This window comes from Anolis carolinensis, chromosome 3 (assembly GCF_035594765.1).
Source record: "Anolis carolinensis isolate JA03-04 chromosome 3, rAnoCar3.1.pri, whole genome shotgun sequence".
Classification (NCBI taxonomy): Eukaryota; Metazoa; Chordata; class Lepidosauria; order Squamata; family Dactyloidae; genus Anolis; species Anolis carolinensis.
In genome coordinates this window covers 119,616,173-119,637,783 of record NC_085843.1, presented here as the reverse complement: position 1 = coordinate 119,637,783, position 21,611 = coordinate 119,616,173, and the positions used below count along the sequence as shown (strand labels likewise).

The window sequence follows — 21,611 nt, the reverse complement described above, 5'->3', positions numbered from 1 at the left end:
CCTCTGCTTAAAAGCCTCCAAAGAAGGAGCCTCCACCACAGTCCGGGGCAGAGAGTTCCACTGTCGAACAGCTCTCACAGTGAGGAAGTTCTTCCTGATGTTCAGGTGGAATCTCCTTTCCTGTAGTTTGAAGCCATTGTTCCGTGTCCTCGTCTGCAGGGCCACAGAAAACAAGCTTGCTCCCTCCTCCCTATGACTTCCCCTCACGTATTTGTACATGGCTATCATGTCTCCTCTCAGTCTTCTCTTCTGGAGGCTAAACATGCCCAGCTCTTTAAGCCGCTCCTCATAGGGCTTGTTCTCCAGACCTTTGATCATTTTAGTTGCCCTCTCTGGACACATTCCAGCTTGTCAACATCTCCTTTCAACTGCAGTGCCCAGAATTGGACATAGTATTCCAGGTGTGGTCTGACCAAAGCAGAATAGAGGGGTAGCATGACTTCCCTGGATCTAGACACTATACTCCTCTTGATGCAGGCCAAAATCCCATTGGCTTTCTTAGCAGCTGCATCACATTGCTGGCTCATGTTTAACTTGTTGTCCACAAGGACTCCAAGATCCTTTTTCACATGTACTGCTGTCGAGCCAGGTGCCCCCCATTCTGTATCTTTGCATTCCATTTTTTCTGCTGAAGTGAAGTATCTTGCATTTGTCCCTGTTGAACTTCATTTTGTTTGTTAGATTAATATTATATTAATCTTTTATGTGTGGGTCTTAGATATCAAAAGATATATGTATAAGATTACAGTAAGAAATATAATATTTTTACAGAAATTTATGTAAAAATTTTGTCAGCACTCACTGAAAGTGGTATTCTGTTACTGTAGTGATGTGATGGTTGTATTGATAATACAGAATTTGTTGTATCACTACACACGGATAAAAATCCAATGATAGGCATTTAGTGGAACACTGAGAACTGTATTTTGATTTCTCCCAATTCATACACTCATGATTTTGTATTTATCTATATAGTACAATCTCTGTATCCATCTCTGTATATATTCTGAAGTTTCTGTGCCTATGCAAAATGCAGATAATAGCAAAATCAATTAAAACGAAGGACCTCTTGCCCAAGAATGCCATAGGACGATCTAGAAAATGACAAGAGAGGACATATTTTGTCAGATGTGAATGTGAATACTGGCCCCATGAATGTGAGGGCTGTACTGGCCAAAGATTTGCAATACAGTGGGCAACTAGGATAGAAACATCATAAAGAGAGACTTAGGGTGATTCTGCACAGCCAAATAATGCAGGCTGCAACTGGCATCTCAGAACTGCCATCCTCCTTCCGCCCATGTCACTGCTGGCTATGGCAGTGACAGCATTGTCCTTTTCTCCTCCCACCTACATTCGCCAGTCATGCGAGAGTCATTCAGTCATTCGCCAGTAATGCAAGGAGGAAAATGAAGCCAAAGCCCTCAGGATAAGGTAGGGCACTGTGTCACCCCAACCACCCCAGATCCCTAAGCTGCCCAACCCTTGGGAGTGCCTGACATTTTCCTGAAAATGATTTCATTTCTCTTAAAGCTACCTACTGCTAGATTGAGCAACTTTATCTTTGATTGTGTAGTGTGTATTTTAGGCCAGCAGTTAGTTACATGCCCAGGCCATATTGCAGTTCTTTTATCAGATCTAACCCTGAAAGAAACTTTTAATACATATGTCTACACAAGGCAGCTGATAAACATTCTTTGTGTGCTTTGTGTTTGTCTAGAAATGCTGACTTATTTTGCGTACATAAATGTAATAATAATAGTAATGCACCAGAGCCACAGAATATTTAAATAAATGGTTTTCTATTTCACACCAGAACCCAAGTTGACAATGTACATAAAAACAGAAAATCAATCATAATATTATGGGAGGGGGATTAAACCAATTAAACTATTAAAATAACAATAAATTGAAATCAATGTATTATTTTAAAACAATTTAAATGGAGGAAAGGGGGCCGTTTGCATGCTGGATGGGGCTGGCCCATGACGGGTAGGGCCTGAGAGAGGCGGGTTCAGAAGGAGGCAGGGCAGGACCTGCGTCATCCTCAGGCTGTCCTCCCAGCATAAGGACGGGGCTGCTTGCCCCATTCTTATGTAGGGAAGAAGGTGGGACATGTGGTGACTGCCCCACTCATCCCCCCCCAAATCCTCGGGCTGACCTCTTGGCATTATGCCAGGAGGAGGGCGAGACAGGTGGTGGCTGAGAGTGCTCTGGAAGGCTCTCAGCCACAACATGCCTTCCTTGAGCTGTCCTCCTGGCAGAAGAATGTGGCACTCACTCTGTCCTTATGCCAGGAGGAGGGTGAGACACGTGGTGACTGAGAGCACTCCAAAGGGCTCTCAGTTGTTGCATGCCTTCCTCCCCCATCTTTTTGGCATAAGGACTCAGCGAGCCACCGTGTCCTTATGCCAAGAGGACAGGAAAATGAGAAGGGCCTGAAGCAAGCGCCCAAGGGGCCGCACCGGCCTCCGGGCCTTAGTTTGCTTATGCCTGATTTAAAACATAACAAAAAGGGAGAACATAATACACATGCAAAAAGAGCCATTTTGCAGCAGCCAATTAATGACTTAAATACTGTCTAAATAGCAATGTCTTTGCCTGCTGGCAGAAGAAGAGAGGACCATAAGGAGGATTTCCACAGCCTCAAAGCAGCCCCTTTCACATGCCTCTGGAAATACTATACCAAGAAAAAACCTAGAAAACATATTTATCTATCAAAGTGTATGTTGCAACTATACTTATAGGATAGATTGTGTTTTGAATACCTCTATATTATCTTCTTTTGAACTATTGCTTTTAATTCAAATTTGATAATGACCCAAAAAAAAGCTTTCTTTTTGAAAACAATGTATTGGTTTTATCAGAATGAGTGAAAATCTTGTGTGTGTGTGTGTGTGTGTGTGTGTATATATATATATAATTTACAGTTCTTTGAAATAGTGTTCATGCTATTGCTTAAAAGTCCCATTAAGTAAAGATGTTTAGGTTAGGTAGTTTTACATAAAGTAAGCAGCTTGCTTTTTCCTGCTCGTCTTCCTATAATGTGGCATAGTTCAGTGAAAGCATACATTACCTAATACACCAGGGGTATAATTTCAGCTCTCTCGTCCTGTATTTATTGACTTAGCAAACTACTGCCATCCTCATTCTATTTTTAAACACTTGATTTGTGCCTTTCAGTTGGGTTTATTCTTCTAAACCGCATTTTTTGTGTATTCAGCTGAAAGAGTGCAAACATATTTTTCTATGCCTATGGCAATTTGTTTGCCTAGACCTCAATTACAAAATTAACAGGGCAGATTTCTGTTGCCGTTGTCATTGGGTTCTTTAAACCACAATTTAAACCTCTAATAAAGTCAAACATATAAACCAAAGCTGTAGGTACTGGTTTATTTCATTTAATTTTGCAAAACAACTATAGGTTCAAAATGTATCACTAAAGGCAAAACAGGATTGAAACTCGTCAGTTTATTTATCTTTATTTCGTCAGTTTATTTATTTATCTTTCAGCAGAATTTGATGCAACAGATAAAGAAACAGTTAATAGACCAATGTATAGCTAGCTAAACTAGGTAACTAATGAATATTAAAACAAGCAACCCTGTCCACACCCCAGTTAATGCTAAGTATGTAGATTAAGATGACTTAGTCCCAGCAGAAACATTCGATATTTGTAGTCAGCTTCTAGTGAAAATAGAGATTTTTAATAGCATTAGTGTGTTTGTTTTTTTAAAAAATCATGAAGTAAAAGCTACAAACCCCAGTGTAAATGCTGTACTTTGGATGCCAGAGAAATGCGGCTGTACCATTCAAAGGCTTAAGGGCTGGCTGGCTTGGGGACATTGCTTTTGCATGCCAAATTCAGTAGAATATATGCCCAGCTTTTGTGTGTGCTGATTTCTCTGGGCTTCTGTAGCTTGGGTCTAAAGCCAAGTACTGGCAGAGTATCCAAATTCAAGATCAAGCTTGAGTCCCATGGCTCTGCGGCAGTCAGGCCTGGTAGGATGGTGGAGTCGGCACACAAAGCCCTTCGGGAACTGCAACGTATCTCCTAACTGCCTCGACCCTCAATACTAAGTTGGATCCCAACTGGTTTCTGGAAGTGAAAATGCCACTTTATTCAAGATAGACGGGATAAAAATGCACAGAGAAAATTGGATTTGAGAAAACATCCCATCCTCCTCCTTTTTTTACTCCATTTTAAACAGCAGGAAAGTGAAAAGGAAAACTGAAGAAGAATGGACGAGAGCCTGGATTTGGATTTGGGAGACTGAAAACAAAACCCTTAAGAGATCATAAATTACACTTGTATTATCTTGTGACATTGCTGAAATAAAGCCCTCGCAGCAGAACTTTTTGTGGAAAGAGCAAAAAGATGACAGAACATGAGCCCCACACATGGTCAGAGTGATTTTTAATAACTTTATCCATTTAGTGCTGGGATAAGCTTCCACCATCATGAATGGGTGGGGGAGAATGTCTTTCCTGACAGCTTACCTTGCTTGGTTTGCCACAGATTGTAGCTGGTGTAGCATCTGATTTAAGAATACTATCAGATAGCTCTTAACTCATTCCTTACAGACTTCAATACAAAAAGCTCCCCATGGGCAACTCTTCAAAGCAGCCCCAAAGCCTTTCACAGATAAAGGTTTATGTTGCTTTGGAGAGGAGGAGTGTGTCCTCTGGCCCAAATTATTTTAGCAACATACCAAACTGTGTGCTGATTATAAAATGAATATTATTTGGAGCTAATCCTCTGGGAGTTTACCCAACTCAGTACTGATTTTAAGACCCCATTCTTTCTGATGAATGGTAATTTGTGCAGAATCTGTACATATATGATATTACATCTGATGAACCAAAGAAAGATCTGGCTATGACAAAACTCTGATGAACTTTAAAAACTGCATGGCCGTGCATTTAACTATCATGTGAAAAGCTATAACTGTTTCATTACAAATGTCTAATAGTACACTGGTTTACACAATATATGTGCCACTGGGCTATGATATTAAAAGCTTAGCTGGAGCAACAAGATTTCCAGAACAGTATTGCCATGAACTGCAGGAGCATTTAGTATGAGACTTCATTATGTTGTGAATAATATGACAGAGTTCTGTGTCACATCCATTTAGGAATTCAGGACAAGAAAAGAACAAAGGCTGCAGACCTGAAGGAAACACCAAAGACTACCATTATTATCTATGCAGCTGCCTTTAATGCTTCCTGGGTAGTAACAGTGCCTGTGCTGAAAAGCATCTTACTATTGGTAAGTCGCTGTTTCTTTCTCTCTTCTCCTATCAATTTAGTATTGAAATTGCTTCCAAATAACTTTTAACCCATGGCATCTGGGATGAATGTCATGGGCTAAGAGAAGCAGCTGTAGCTAAAGCCAATCAAATGCAGTTTTTGTTGGCATAGCTGTGAAGGAAACAGGATATTTAAGTTGAATAACTGTCTTTAAATCTGAAACATACATCATTAATTTGTAATAGCAAAGGCAATCAAAATCGGCAGCTCAGTTCTAAAAATACATTTCTTACTGTGTCTTCTACAACATCAATGTAGAACATGTTACAGCTATAGTAGTTCATGATAAAGTAGTATCAGGTCTGCCGTGTTCTGCTGCATGTCCAGCTTTGCCAAATCTTCAAAACTGGGTCAATTTCCCATTGCCCTAGACTAGTGTTTCTCAAACTGTGCTCCTCCAGGTGTTTTTGACTTTAGCACCCAGACATCCCAGCTAGCTTACCAGCTGTTAGGAATTGTGGGAGCTGAAGTCCAAAACATCTGGAGGAACACAGTTTGAGAGACTCTGCTTTAGACTCACAGATGCAAGGCAGAAATAATGATTGCCAAGACTAGATAGTACATTCTGTTGATGGGACAGCACAACTATGCATTCTCCGGTACACTAGCAAGCTCAAATATTATATAGTGGGTTTGAATCTGCAAAGGGTGCAGTTCATAATTGTACTTGGGACCACTTTCTCTTCTTCAGAGATTTTTAGCCTAACATTTTGCTCCGAAATCCTCAAAGAGGAGAAAATAAAACAGATATGTCTATGCAGTCTTGATACATTTAAAGACTTTATTAGAATGTTTTCTATAAAATATATCTTAGCTGCATAAATATTATATAATCTTGGACATTTAGTGGGCTGCTGTGAGTTTTCCGGGGTCAGAGGATGCCTGCTATATATGTGGGTGAAACGTCAGGAGAGAATGCTTCTGGAGCATGGCCATACGGCCAGGAAAACTCACAGCAACCCAGTGATTCCGGCTATGAAAGCCTTTGACAACACCTTGGACATTTACTTTATTTATCACACTTTTTGAAAAAGCAAGATAAGTCAGTTTTCTGTAAATTAAAATATGCCTTTAACATGCAACAAAACTTCTGGGGTTTGGTGCTCATCTCCATTTCTAAGCCAAAGTGCCAAGGTCATGTGGCTGGCATGACTACATGGAGTGCCGTTACTACTCACATTTGCATGTTTTCGAACTGCTAGGTTGACAGAAGCTGGAGCTAACAGCAGGAGCTCACCCCACTCCCCAGATTTGAACTGCTGCCTTTCAGTCAGCAAGTTCAGCAGTTCAGTAATTTAACCTGCTGTGCCACTGGGGGCTCCAATGCATAATGCGACTGCAATTCAAGCTGGGATAGGGAGTCATCTTCATTAGATGTTTTGACTGCTTTAGACAACATACTACTAAGACTGTCCCAGTACAGTGGCTGCATTTCAATGGCAGTTCTAGTATGAATTCATATTCTGACTAGGGCAGTACAACAAAGAGTAGAATTCTGTTGGATCAGTGCCCAGAATTATTCAGTCTTCCTATTTTTACCACAGTTAATCATGATGGTGCCTTACAGCAGTGGTTCTCAACCTGGGGTCCCTATATGTTTTTGGCCTTCAACTCCCAGAAATCCTAACTGCTGGTAAACTAGCTGGAATTTCTGGGAGTTGTAGTCCAAAACACCCGGGGACCCACAGGTTGAGGACCACTGCATAGCATTCTGAAAGAAATATGTTCATGGTGAAATCATGCAAATGAATAATGAATAGTAGTTTTGATATTATGTTACATGAACTGTTATTTTTTCCAGGATTTACCTGATGAACATACTTTTAAGTATAATGTGTACTCACCAGGAAGAAACAAACATCCAGGCATCTATTCCCGTTTTGAAGATTAAGCTAAAATAGGACAGTGCACTGCAAGACATTCACTGAAATCAAGTGAGATTTTTCAATTGACAGAACTTCTTCTGCTAGAGTAGACAGAGGAGAACAATTCTCTCTTTCCCTTATGTACCCACAAAACCTGCTTTAAACAATGGGTACTGTTTTTAGACCCTGTAGGGTGGGATGGGGGGGGGGGCTGAAGGTCTTACAAATCTAAGACTTAACAACTGAGGGGTTGATACTGTGAGGCTGAAAGAGCAATCCTCTACACATGGGTTAATAACCCCTCCTGCCAACCAGTTCAAGGCAGGATCCTCAGACTTCTAAAATGTTCCTTCCGTTGCTCTAGTCCTGCTCTCCTAATTTTTGTTATATAGCCTTGCTCACCACTCTTACGGTTCAGAAAGAACTGTTTATTCCCTGGATGGGAGTGGATTGCTCCTTCAGCTTCACTAGAATGATCCTTCATGTTATCAACCTCTCATTCTCAGTGAGGCTTAAGGAGCAATCCACTATACGTGGGATGTACCCAAGCCACCATCTCCAGGGCAGGCCTGACTACTGGACTCATTAACTACCATCTGACTGTCCGCCCAAAGGCTGCCTAACTAGAGCTGATTTTTTCTACTTTGTCTAACAAAAGTAGGTGACTACTTCCACCCAGCAGCCTTACACACATCTTCCTTTGAAGCTGCCATTCTAAAGGCTGTCATTCTCACCAGAGATCTGGTGGAGTGAAAAGCAGGTTAGCAAACCAAGCTTCAATTTGTCTAAAAGTTGTAGTTCATGAGAACACTTAGGAATAATCTTTTGGCTTCTGAATCTGCTTCCATTTAGCTTTCTTAACCATACAATGAATCAAACCCTGGCTGTGCAATGTGGGGAGGGGGAGAGAAAATGAGGGATGTGGAGTCCAAGAATTTAACCCTTTCCTTCCTGGCTGCAAAGTCTGGACCCTTTCTCTCCCTTAACAGCTGTGACTCAATGCTATGGAATTCTGGGAACTGGGGGCACCAGCACTCTTCGGCAGAGAAGGCTAAGGACATTGTGAAAGCACAGCTTCTAGGATTCCATAGCATTGAGCCTTGGCAATTAAATGTGCATCAAAATGTAAACCCCACTGAAATCTGAATGAAGTTTTGATTTCAATGAGAATTGCTCCCGAGTTAAGTCTGTCTCCAGCTCCCAGTGCCTCTATACTTTGGAATGCATGCAGTTTGAAACCCCTATATGTGTCATGGGTCAATGCTGTGGAATACTGGGAGTTGTCTTTGGTAAGACATCAGGACTCTTGGGTAGAGAAGGATAAAGGCCTTGTGAAACTATCATTGCCAGGATTCCTTAGCGTTGACCCATGGCAGTTCAAGTGATGTCAAACTGCATGAATTCAAAAGTGTAGATGCATGGGGAACTGGAGGCAGACGTATGCAAGAGTAAATCCCATTGAGATCAAAACTTCATTCAGATTTCAATGGGATTTAGAGTTTGATGGCTCTTTTAATTGCCATGCTATGCTTTCATTAATAAAATTAATTAATAAAAGCAAAGGTTTTAAATAGACTGAAAGAGAGAGACAGAAATGTTCAGCTGTTTGGCAAGACCAGAATTTAAAAACTGAGGAGGAAGGAAGCACAGAGCAGCAGACACCATTAACCCCTGTGTAGCATGTTTATAAAGTTATTGTCCTTTCAACTCTATTGTATGTCTGTGAAACAAAGACCATCCACAAATACCACTTAATTTTTGAAAAGATTCCATTAGTGTTGCCTTCAAAAAATCCTGCAAATCTCTTGGGAAGACAGGCGGACAAGTGTCAGCGTTTTGAAAGAAGCAAAGGCCACCAGCACTAAAGCAATGATTTTCCACTATCAACTTCGCTGAACTGGCCATGTTATCTGAATACCTGAATATCACATCTGAAAGCAGTGATTTTACTCTCTGCTTAAGAAAGCAAAAAGGAATGTGGGTGGGCAGCAAGAGAGATTTAAAGATGGACTTAAAGCTAACCTTGAAAAAATGTGGTTGAAACACAGAGAACTGGAACTGGAAGCCCTGGCACTCGAGTGGTGTAACTGGCAGCCAGCTGTTGCCAAAAGTGCTATGGATTACACAAATACTGGGTGAGAGGAGGAAATGTGCAAAGAGGAAGGTGCATCAAGCACACCCTTGTCGTGACCACCTTCCCTATGGAAATCTATATCCTCATTGTGAAAGACCATGCAGAATAGGTCTCTACAGTCACTTACAGACCCATTGCCAAGACTCTACCCTTGGAAGATAATCACACTTGGCCACAAAGGATCGTCCATGATAAGTGGATTGTTCCTTAAGCCTCACTGAGAATGTACCTTATCAAGGACAGACACTTTTCTGGTAAGAAGAAACAGAGACATATTTTTGAAAGATAATTGTGTTTATTTTCTAAGCCTTTACCTGTGAATATAACAAATGAATAATTGAATGACTTGATATATAGTGACTTCTTTACAAAAATGTTTTCCCCTAACATCTGGACAGCAATATATAAATATTTACAATGAAAAAATAGGCAAGGAAAGAGAAATAAGTAGTTTTCATTATTCAAATTAATTTCTAATACATAAGATTTGAACACAAAATACTTCATTCACATCTATTCAGTATTTACATGTTTCTTTACTTGATAGCACTGAGGTTTTAATTTTATTTTCAGAATCTGTTGTATGTTACTTCTGCTATGTTTTTAATATGTTTTGTATAGTAATTTAAAAAATCTGAAAAAATAAATCATTGTTTTGAAAATGCTGAAAACACTAATGTGTGTATACTCTTAAGTGATTTTTCTCCCCCGCACAGTCAGATACATCACAACACTGGAAAAAACTGTTTTCTGGTAAAATGTTAAACAAAAGTGGTTTCCAAGCTGGAAAAAAAATTACAGCCCTGCTTTGTATGAAAGAAAATGTTACTGTTTGGAAGTAGATAAAATGTCTTAGGATAAATATTAAATTACTGTGAAATGTGCTTTAGGGGCCTCAAATAAAATACTGCGATTTGCTAATGAATTAACCAAACAAACTGGAAACAAAACCATTTAGCAATACTGATAGTTAAATATAGAAACTAAGTCTTGTTGCTTTCTGCACTAGTGTTGCACAAACACATGACTGAAAACAGGTCGCTTGCAATAATGACAAACATCCATTGCATGCCATTTGGTTTTAGTATGCCAACCTTGACGGCCACATCCAACAATGGTTAACTTCAGTGATCCTGATTACATTCTTTGCAGACAGGTTTATATACGTGAATTATGTCGCCCTCTAGTGCCCAAAGACATCCTGAGCCTGGGTTCCCGAGCTTTATAGTGTTCATTGAAATCCAATCTAAAGCTAAGAAATCGAAGGCTTTCATCAGAACTGGTGGTCAGTAACACTAAGAACTGCTGAACGATGCCCTGGGGGGAAAAGAGGGAAAATGCATAAATTCACAGGAATGCACAAGAAGAAAAAACATACAAATTGTATCTATTCATCAGCAGCCCTTGAGAATTCCCATTAAAGTAAAAAAGTCAACAGACCAAAACTTCTTTTTATTCATAAAGGCTTTTAGAAGTAAAAAGGGGTGTAAGTGCTCTATTGCCTCAATTGTATTGTTTATTGTTTTCAAAATCTTTGATAGAGTGTATGCTTTTAATATGGTTCTTAATTTAATTCAATTTTAACCTGGAGTTTGCTATGTTTTTAACTATAATTGTTTCAATATCCAAGCTGCTTTGAGTCCCAGTCTTTCAGAGGAAAGCGGGATATAAATAAAGGTGATGATAACGACAATGACAGAAAGTCGATCCATTGGAAAGAATAGCCAGCTGTTAAAATGCTCAACATTCATATAGAAGTAATACAAAATATGAGTAACTTCAATGCAGAGTATAGCATGAAGCCTTAAATAAACACAAGCAGTTAATAATCTAATGAAAATAATAAGAAAACAGGAGCTGTCTACTAGTTCAGCCTTGTGTTTCCACAATAGTCAGTCAGAAACCTTCAAATCACTGCTAAAGTAAGTATTACTGAATTTCACATTATGTTCATTCTATATGGCCAGTAAAAGATGAAGATATTCACGCCATTACATTCGCTAGCTACTGGTTTCAGGTTATACCTATGGCTAGTAACAGAACACATAATAGTCTTTTTCAAAAACTTTCATGAGATTTTCCAGACGCTGAGCCATTCAATATCACATCTCTTCCTCTATTCCAAGACTGTGATTAGGAAGATTTCATAACTTCAAGTGAGCCTTTCCCCCACTCCATATCCATCCTCACTAAGATCTCTTGCTTGGTGAAGAGAAGGGAGACTACGAAAACCTCCTCCAAAAGCTATTTAGATCTAGTTGGGTCTAATAAAGGTACAGGTTCAGTATACCTTATCTAGAAATCTGAAATGTTCCAAAATTTTCCACATGAGTAGCTGACATATTGACACCTTTACTTTCTGATGGTTTCTTGAGCAACATTATTGAAAATATACATCGTGTTAAAAAACAAAGTATGGATTGTCGATGTTGCAATCCCAGGGGACAGCAGGATTGAAGAAAAACAACTGGAAAAGCTGACACGATATGAGGATTTAAAGATCGAATTGCAAAGACTCTGGCACAAGCAAGTCAAGGTGGTCCCAGTGGTGATCGGCACACTGGGTGCAGTGCCTAAAGACCTTGGCCTGCCCTTAAACACAATCAGCGCTGACAAAATCACTACCTGCCAGCTGCAGAAGGCCACCTTACTGGGATCTGCACACATTATTTGCCGATACATCACACAGTCCTAGACACTTGGGAAGTGTCCGATGTGTGATCCAATACAACACCCAGCAGTGTATCTGCTGTGACTTATCTTGTTGTGTTTCAAATAATAATAATAATAATAATAATAATAATAATAATAATAATAAACAACTTTATTTGTACCCCACCACCATCTCCCCAGGGGGACTCAAGGCGGCTCACAGAAGCACTACAGTGCCGCATCTAAACCACAATGCACAGTATACAAGTACACAAATATAAAATATATAGCATAAGTATAAAAGCAACATTGTATGTAAAATCCTAGTAAAAATATAAGAATTATATAATTTCCTAAAATGTAGTAAAATCTGCGAATAAGCTAATTATCAGCAATAACAAAGTGTGGAGTGGCACAATCGGGTCATTGAGCTGAATCATACCTGGTAGAAATGGGTAAGTAGCCGCAGCTGCGAACACATTTTTGGTATTGAGTCTTGAAATTCTTTAATCCTTTTCATTTCTTCCTCCTGTTCTAAGGCTGTCACTCCCCATTCACCCTGAAGTATACAGATTTTATAATATGTCATGAGCAATCATCAAGCACATACTGTGATATCTTTAGTTAAGAGTTTAATTCATTCTGTGACTGGGCTCTTAACTCAAATCACTCTTATGTAGTGAATTTTCCCATTGAAATGCTATCTATCCATTCCAGCCCCCCAACTTTGCCCCATTTTTGTTACACGCTTTTAAATGACAACATGCACTTTATAAATAACAAATAATGTATAAATGCACATTCACATGAACAATAAAAAAGAAAGATCAACTTTAAAATAATAGAAGCACAATTTTGTGGCACAATGGGAGAAGCACAAAGTTGTGGCAAGGAAACACAAAGTGAAGAGGCAGAAGCATAATTTTCTTCATACTGTACTTATTCCTCCCTCCCTTCCTCGCTGTCTCTCCCTCCCTCTCTTCATGAAGCCAAACATACCAGGAATGCAAACCACACAAAATCAACTAACCCAATGTTCCTCAAAATGGAAAAAAACAAAGCAGACAGCAATCTCCCAAAGGGGACAAGAGTAGGAGGCACAAGGCACAGAGGCTGCTCCCTTGAAGTCCTAAAGCCCTGTACTCTGGTGCTAGCATTTCCTCTGGCACTAGCTTGTAACGCAAAATGCTGCTTGTATGTCAAAGTGAAACACTGGCTGAGTGGTGGCTCTTAACTTAAAACACTCTTCAGTTGGGATGCTCTTCAGTTGAGGTTCCATTGTATCTACAAATTTGTCTTTGCTAAAACCAAGCTACACATTACGTTTCTTGCATTAACCAGCAAGAATATAAATATTCTTAACCACATAAGCTAAAATAAATAAATCTCAGGGAATTATTTAATAAACAGTGTTGCAAGAACAAAGTCAAAATGAAATTTGAAAAATTATTTCTTCATGTGAAAGCACCAAGAGGCCTTTAAGTATACTTCTCAGAAAATTTAAATTTGTGCTTTTGGCTCATTCTACATTAAACTTTTAGAAGAACATGTGGTAGAATGTTCCAAATGTGATAGCAGACTTTTCTAGGATTAAGCCACACTGGGACCTACATTTTCTGAACACACTTGCTGAGGACTGCTCCCTATGTTTCTACTTTACACAGTTTTCAACAAGTTACAAAATAATAATAATAATAATAATAATACACTTTATTTATATTCCGCTCTTCTCCCCAGAGGGACTCAGAGCGGATTACAGTATCTACAGAGCAGACAAAAGCAAACATTCAATACCTTATTAACAAACATACAATGAGACAGTCAACACAGACAAAGTCAAAGACTTGTCCTTTCCTTCCCCGCTTTGGAGGAAGTGCTCATCTCTGGCTCTGGGAGATGCTCTTCTCCATTTTCAAGGAGCCTGAGTTGTTACCTCTTGGTCTTGCGGCCGGCATGATTGTTTGGAGAGTCTTTTATTGCTTTTTCCCATCGAAACAGTACCTATTTATCTATTTGCATTTGCATGTTTTCGAACTGCTAGGTTGGCAGGAGTTGGGCTAACAGCAGGAGCTCACCCCAACCCGTGGATTCGAACTGCCGACCTTCAAGTCAGCAGGTCAGCTGTTCAGGAGCAGAAGGATTTAAGCCATTGCACCACTGTTACCCCAATCATTTGAAAACAGAAGCATCTTAATGTATTCCAGCAGCTACCGTGTTTCCCCGAAAATAAGACAGTGTCTTATATTAATTTTTGCTCCCAAAGATGCTCTAGGTCTTATTTTCAGGGGATGTCTTATTTTTCCATGAAGAAGAATTCACATTTATTGTTGAACAAAAAAATGAACATTTATTATATACTGTACAGTAGTTGTCATCACAAACCAGCATAACCAGACAAACTGTGAATCCTATCAATAATTTCTTATTACTACCATTATTTCCATGTATATGGTACATTCATTTATCGATCCTGCATGCTCTGGTGTTCTGTTCGATGGGCATGCTTCCAAACAAAAACTTTGCTAGGTCTTACTTTCGGGGGAGGCCTTATATTTAGCAATTCAGCAAAACCTCTACTAGGTCTTATTTTTTGGGGATGTCTTATTTTAGGGGAAACAGGGTATTTCTCTTTAAAATGTTACTGAAAGCTCCCTGTACCTCATGTTCTCGTTCTTTTTTTCTTTCTTCAAACTGTAGTCGCAACTGTAATTCCTCCAAGGCAGCTCGGTACATTGAATCTTGGGTATTCTGAAACTCAAGAATCTGATCAAAGACAGCTCGAAGCTGGTTGAGAAGTGTCTACAAAAATTTGGAAGACAAAAAGACAAAGTAAACCTTAAAAATGAAGTAAGATTTGCAGTCGAGAAGGGACACTCAGGTATGTTGATTCAAAGCATAGATTCAAATCATCATCATCAGAGTTCAATTACTAGTACACTAATTCTAACATTCTTAGAACTAAGTAAATTTGCCAAGTATTATATTACACATCAGGATGGGCAATACAATGCTAAGATAAATATAAAGTTGCTGTGAAGGTAATTATTTCTTTGAAAAAGGAAAGCCGTACTCTTGAGTCAGTGTCCAGCAAACAGCGGGATATAATTGTGTCTAAGAAAACTTCATGAGCAGCAATGATGTGATCCAAGTCCTGAGCTTGTTGAACTTTATTCCACAGTTCATCCCACGAACATTCAAGCACCTATGAAAAAAAAAGTCAACATCAAGTTTTATGTGGCTTTAAGTAGCTCTTACACGTCTGTGACATAATTAATTTCAAGTCATTCAAAAACAACCTTCCTTCTTAAACAAACAAAAAAGATGGTTCAAGAGTACCTCAAATGTAATGTAATACTGCATTTGATGAATGAAATGGACCATTTCTGATGCCAGAACGTGACACTGATGCAGTACCCCAGAAAGCTCTGTAAGAAAGCCAAAGAATATGTAGATTAAAAATTAGAAAGAAAGTGTTTGACTACTCAGATTTTTTAAAATAACAACTACAGTACAACTGCTATCCTTACCCCTTCTTTGAAAGGAATTGGATATAATGATAACAGATTAATGAAGTTATGAAGAAAGGAAAAAAGAAATACAGAACTTGGGCAATAATCTTTTCAGTCCTTGACCACCTTCACAAATGTTTATGTAGAGCAAGACAACTGAACTAAACTCAATATAGTCTTCTTACATAAAACTCTATATCATATAAACTAGGATGAAACAAAAAAAATCCAAAGTTAATAGAATAAATTGTTGCCACTTAAGAAACTCTCGTTCATTCATTTAAAAAAGGGCTTAGAACAATAGAACAAATGGGTTACTAGAAAGGCAGAAGCATTAGACCCAATAGGTAAGAAATGAATCCTCAGGACACTTATGTTTTCTTATATAAAACACTATTGCTTTACATTATAGGAAAGGATCTCTTGTTTCTTCAGAAGCATTTGCAAAGCCCCATGGCAAAGTGGATTTCTCCCAGCTTTTGGGATAAGGCACACTGGTACTGCCTAATTTTTATTGGATTATAGGAGCAGATAGCTTCAGAATGAATAAAGCAAAAAAATGAACAAACTGAAATAAGAAAGATCTGTATGAATCCAAATTACACAAAACCAGAATATCTAAGGAACTCATCACTACTTATAAAAATGCTTCATTCCAATTGCTCACAAGAAACATTCAGAAAAAGTATCAATATTTCCACCTTTCCAAGAGAAAGCTGTACAAACCGAAGTAGATTGAATGAGTGGAATAAAAACAATTTCTGAGCATTTCTCCTGGCTATTTCCTAATCATTAAAGATTATATAGAACAAACCTAAATGAAATCTCTAGTCTTATACAATATGCTTTCAGATTAGGTTTTATTTGTTATACAGTGCATTAAACACTGATTAAAACTTGTAGTCTTGGTTTAATGCTATTTTGGATAAAAGCTAGGCTTCAAATACTAACTCTAAAAATTATGTACACTGGTACCATAGGCCTAGCACTGGACTGGGATCATATGACCCTCCAAATGTTGCTGAACTGTAACTCCCAGCCTGTCTCACCGTTGACTACACCGGTTAGGGCTGATGTGACATGCAGTCCAATCAATCTGGAAAGACACACAAGTCCATCCCTGTGTTAATGGGGATGCATCTCTAGTTCTGTGTTTAAATATTTCAAAACTTGCTCCTTTAACCTTTCTTGTTGTCAAAACGTTTGTATAAAATATCAGCCATTTATTATCTTTCCAATCTTTCCCAACAAATCTAATAATTAAGCCCATGCACAAGCAGGAATATTCATGGACGTTTGAGACCACTATCCAAACTTTGGAATATGTGACTATCATAATGTGGTGTTCCATCCAGCGGCGACTTATGTTCAGCACTAGAAGGCAGAGCCTTACTTTCCAGTGCATGATCTGCAGAGATTACAATGCGCTTTTGGGAGAGCTCCGGTAAAATGCTTAGGCCAAACTTTGTGGGAAAAGGAGATAAGGCACTGTTAGTCAAGGGTACTCAAGTGCGGAACAACCTTCAGGAGGAGATAAGGCCATGCCAAGGCTCCTCTGTTTGTGCAGAATGGTACTAAACACACCTGTTTGCCACAACCTACCTGTGACAAAAACTGGCCAAACATTTATTAACAGGCTGATGGGCCTGTAATTTCATATTAACATATGTAAAATCTGTCAGAAAGTCTCACTAAATCTAGTATAAGTAGAGTCATATAGGGCATGAAGTAAACTGAGAAGAATGAAGAGCAGTGTAGATGCAGAACAAAAGCAGTGAATCTGAATGTACTCAGCTCCAAATCCAATTCCTATTCTTCAGTGCTAAAGTTCCAGGTAAAAAGGCAGTAGTCAAAGTTTTGAACTGAAAGAAATTCCACTGACACGACCAAAGATCACGGAAGTAAAAAAAAAAAAAAATCTGCTTTTGAGCCAAGTTTGTACTTTTCAAACTGTTAAATCCTTTGAAATCTTAGAGGGCAATTCTTAGTCACAACCCAAAATTTCTCTTGTTTTTCATCATTTGCTAGTGAAGGGAGGAGCAGGGAATGCCAGGTTACAGCTAGCTACTTACAGCTCAAGGGAGGCTGTGAAAGAAAGGCCAACAATGGAAAATATTTGATATACGGAAAAGCTAGAAGAGATAAAGGAGGTCCAACCAGAGGGGAAGAACTGAGTAGGGTTTTGGGGGAGCTATGCATGATTAAATAGTTCAGTGGTTAATGGGTGAACTAATTTTACATTAATAAACTTCTACTTGCTTATTGTCTTATACAACTGTGTCTAGATATTGCAGTTAAGTTTTGATCCTGAGTCTGGTCCCACCAATCACTGGCTCAAGTACTCAATCGAGGGAGAGATTTCGAGGGAAAAGGAAGCAAGTGACGGTAGGCGAAGGATTGGAATTACAGGGGCAGCCTGGAGAGGTTTAGTCATACCAATAAATATAAAGTTTACTAAGTGTCTTGGGAACACAACTGATTTCTGTAACTAAACATGCATATTTAAATAAGTGCCATCCAAAGGCACCCTGGACAATAATATTCCACATTAAAATTATATTCTTTTCAGAAAGGAATATTTTTTGCCTGTCCCCAGGGTTGTGGGAGGATAGTTCCCCAACAAATTCTCATATATACCCACGAAGAGGGATGTGGAAGGCAACCTTACTACAACGCATGAGACAATATTTTTCAAATATTTATTTATTTATTTACTATACTTATCCTTCTCCCGAAGGGGGACTCAGGATGGCTTACAAACTACGGCATACCAGATTCAGACAACAATGTCAGTAAAAATATTATAAAACTGTAAAAACATACGTATCAATTTAATAGTATTTCAAATGATTAAAACATATCAAGCATATCAAAAATATCAAAAGTCTAGTACCAACTGAGCTTTGTAAACATTAAACCAATTGCTTCAAGTAAAGTGCTAAAATTTAAATTTACATTGCATTGAGGCACGATTACAGATCTTATAGTCCAGTGGCTTAAACAGCCAAAATCCTGATAAATAGCAGCTCAACACCCTCAAATCGTTGTCACACACAGCCCACCCCCACCCAAAATTAGTGGGCTGGAAGTACTTTCTATTTGAAAGAAAGTCCTACCACAGACCAGTCTCACCTCCATAACTGACAAAATTGCACTACACTTTCCATAGAGATTGGAGGGGCTTGTCTAATCCAGGGATAAGGTATTTGTGTTCCAAGAACTGTGTTCCAAATACTGCTTGATGCACTGTATTTTGCCAAACACTAGCTTTATGCATCCCAGCTATACACATGAGATTCACCACTTAGAAAATGTACTGGTCAATAACAAATGTAATGCTCTATTGCCCCCTCAAGGCTGTTTCAAAATTTTCTCTGATCCAAACTATGTTCATTATATAACTCCTCTACACTGAAAGAAGTATCCTCATCAGAATTTTTTAATAAAATTTCAGGAAGGGGGGAAAAGTCACTTCTCAAATTCTTGTCTTGCCACTGAGCTGAAATTCACCTATCAGTGAGTTTCAGACATCTAAAAGATTTTACTAGCAGAGAAGGAATGATGTGCATCACTGAGAACAGCAACAGAATTATCAGAATTATTGTTACCATCACCATATTTACGATTCTCTAGCATGCTTTAAGTGTCCAGTGTATTTCCCTATCATACAAGCAGGTATTACCTTTCCCATTTATTCCCAATTTAAAAAGAGAGGAAAGGGTCCTGACATGTGATACAAGGCTTTCTCAAGGCCATTTAAGCTTTTCATTGTCAAGGGGCAATTCTAACTGGGAACTTTTCAACCTGAGCTACAATTCCAAAAGACACAACTAGCAAAGAATAAGCGTCACTGAACATAATAGGATTTACTACCAAATCAACATTTAAAAGCATTGTGATTTACTCAAGAACCACAAAACACTAGCTCTAACTCCAGCATAGAAAATAAGCTATACAGATATGGGCTGGAAGCCACATTAAATGTAATTACGTCTTGGGAGTACTCACTTACCTGGCATATTTTTGAGAAGCTTTGCATTGCACATATGTCCTTTCCAAATATCTGTCAGGATATATTCCATTCGTTTTGCCCTCCACAGAAAGTTGAACACTCTCAGGTAATGGCTCATGCACTCTCTTGTAAACACCTATACATAAGATCAACATACAGATTTAACATAACAACATTTCCTTTAGGTACTGCTACTGGCATGGCTTCAAGTGTCTATATTACATAGGTCAATTACCATTCGGCTAGTCAATGAAACCCTTGGACTCAAGGAGTTTTCAGTTAAGAGATTTTTCATAGCAGGAGTTGAACTAGCTTAACATGAACATTAAGCTTAACAGAATGTCAAAACACAAGGGAAAGTACCAGTTGTCGGGATCATGATAGATGCTCAGGACCTCTCTTGTTCATCTCCCAATAGTTCTAAATTCAGTTCCTTACAACTAAATCCTATGATTCTGGGAGAAGGGGAAAGTTAGACACCATCACTGTGATCCCTGGGGAAGGCTACCTGCCATGGGCCCATGCCACTTCACTTATTCCTTTCCTGGATACCGCAAGCGTCTGTTCATCCAGGAAAAGAAGGGACACCAAGCAGAACAGAAATACTCAGCAAACCCGAGAAAGAGGATATCACTTACCCAGCAGATCTTATTCATTCTCCTCTTCCTGTGTGCCACCCTTCTTTTGCCCATGAGAAACCGACATTCACAGAACACAAGAGAAAGATAAACTAGAACTGAAGGGTAAGTCAAGTGGCATGTGGGGCTGGCTCCTTCCCTTCCTACATGCCACAAGTTTCTATTTCACCTGGGCAAAAGAAGGGAGGTGCCAGGAGAAACAAACCTACAGCAGGCATGCCGGGGTGGCATTTCTAACTTGTGAATAATAAAAATTACGAGTATGAAACCCACAAAAGTGGAAGAATGACTGTAGGGCCTAAACCAGGGATAGAAACTGTAGAGTGTGCAAAATCCAACCTCGCTTGGGAAGATTCCAGGTTCCATTTTGTTTTCATTCCTACCTCTGCCCTAAATTTTGACCTATTTACATGAAATCAGCCAAGTTGCAACTACACATTTAGAGATCTATATGTACAGAATTTTACTACAGACGTTAAGTGCATGGAGATGATAAATTCTGTTACTGCTGCAACTCATGAACAGTGATACTACTGTGGGAGTTGTGAGGAGGGGGTAGAAGAGAAGATTAAAACATATGCTGTTTTAAATAAAATATGAAATCCCCCTTCTGATACTACCTTACTAGGAAAAACAATCACAGGTTTCAAAGCCTAACCTCAACTAGAGTTTACTCATTAGAAAAGCTATTATAATGTGGCACATGGGTGAAATGCAGCTGTCAGGATAAAGCTCAAATGTAATGCTTTAAAGCATCTTAAACTGAACTCCATCCTCCCGCCACCCCATTAATGTCACCATTTCATCAATAAAGTGAACAAAAGCTGCATTTTACTGAAAACTCATTAAGCTGAAGAGAAAGTGTATACTAAAAATAAGCACACATTCAGTATTTAACTTGACTACCATGCTAAGAAAGGAAAATATACTGATTTCCTAAATTTATGATTAAAAGTACTTTTGTTATTATCTTTTAGAGTTCTCAAAGTCACCCAAAAAGCAGAGTAAAAAAATGTTAAAAAGCAAATCCTTATGTGCTTAAAACAAAAAAAACCCTAAAACTAAAGGCCAAAGCTTGATGTGAAACAACTCAGACGTAGCCATCTGTCAAAATCTTTCTAGAAATGTGTGTGTGTGTGTGTGTGTGTGTGTGTGTGTGTATGTCAGGAGCAACTTGAGAAACTGCAAATCACTTCTGGTGTGAGAGAACTGGCCGTCTGCAAAAACGATGCCCAGGGGATGCGCAGATGTTCGGATGTTTTACCATCCTTATGGGAGGCTTCTCTCATGTCCCCGCATGGGGAACTGGAGGTAACAGAGGGAGGTCATCCACGCTCTCCCCAGATTTGAACTGGCAACATTCAGGTCAGCAACCCAACCTTCAAGTCAGCAGTCCTGCCAGCACAAGGGTTTAACCCATTGCACCACCGGGGGCTAGAGATGGAGAAGTGTGATTTCCATTGGAAGGGAGTTCCAAAATCAAAGTGC

General features: G+C 39.0%; 1 protein-coding gene and 1 long non-coding RNA gene across 2 annotated transcripts in view; one reads left to right on the top strand and one right to left on the bottom strand.

Annotated features, from left to right (window-relative positions):
• The first annotated feature begins 808 nt into the window (after positions 1 to 808).
• On the top strand, positions 809 to 10,633 carry LOC134297562 (uncharacterized). Its single transcript, XR_010004354.1, has 2 exons — positions 809 to 5,272; positions 7,115 to 10,633. It is a non-coding gene; the product is annotated as an uncharacterized LOC134297562 (long non-coding RNA).
• tubgcp3 (tubulin gamma complex component 3) overlaps positions 9,588 to 21,611 on the bottom strand; it is a 68,307-nt gene continuing 56,283 nt past the window's right edge. The window contains exons 17-22 of the mRNA XM_003218745.4: positions 19,486 to 19,621; positions 15,301 to 15,389; positions 15,035 to 15,166; positions 14,623 to 14,763; positions 12,407 to 12,523; positions 9,588 to 10,629 (exon numbers count right to left, since the gene is read on the bottom strand). Of these exons, the coding sequence (XP_003218793.1) occupies positions 10,471 to 10,629; positions 12,407 to 12,523; positions 14,623 to 14,763; positions 15,035 to 15,166; positions 15,301 to 15,389; positions 19,486 to 19,621 (774 nt within the window). The 3' untranslated portion in view covers positions 9,588 to 10,470. The remainder of the gene's footprint in view (positions 10,630 to 12,406; positions 12,524 to 14,622; positions 14,764 to 15,034; positions 15,167 to 15,300; positions 15,390 to 19,485; positions 19,622 to 21,611) is intronic.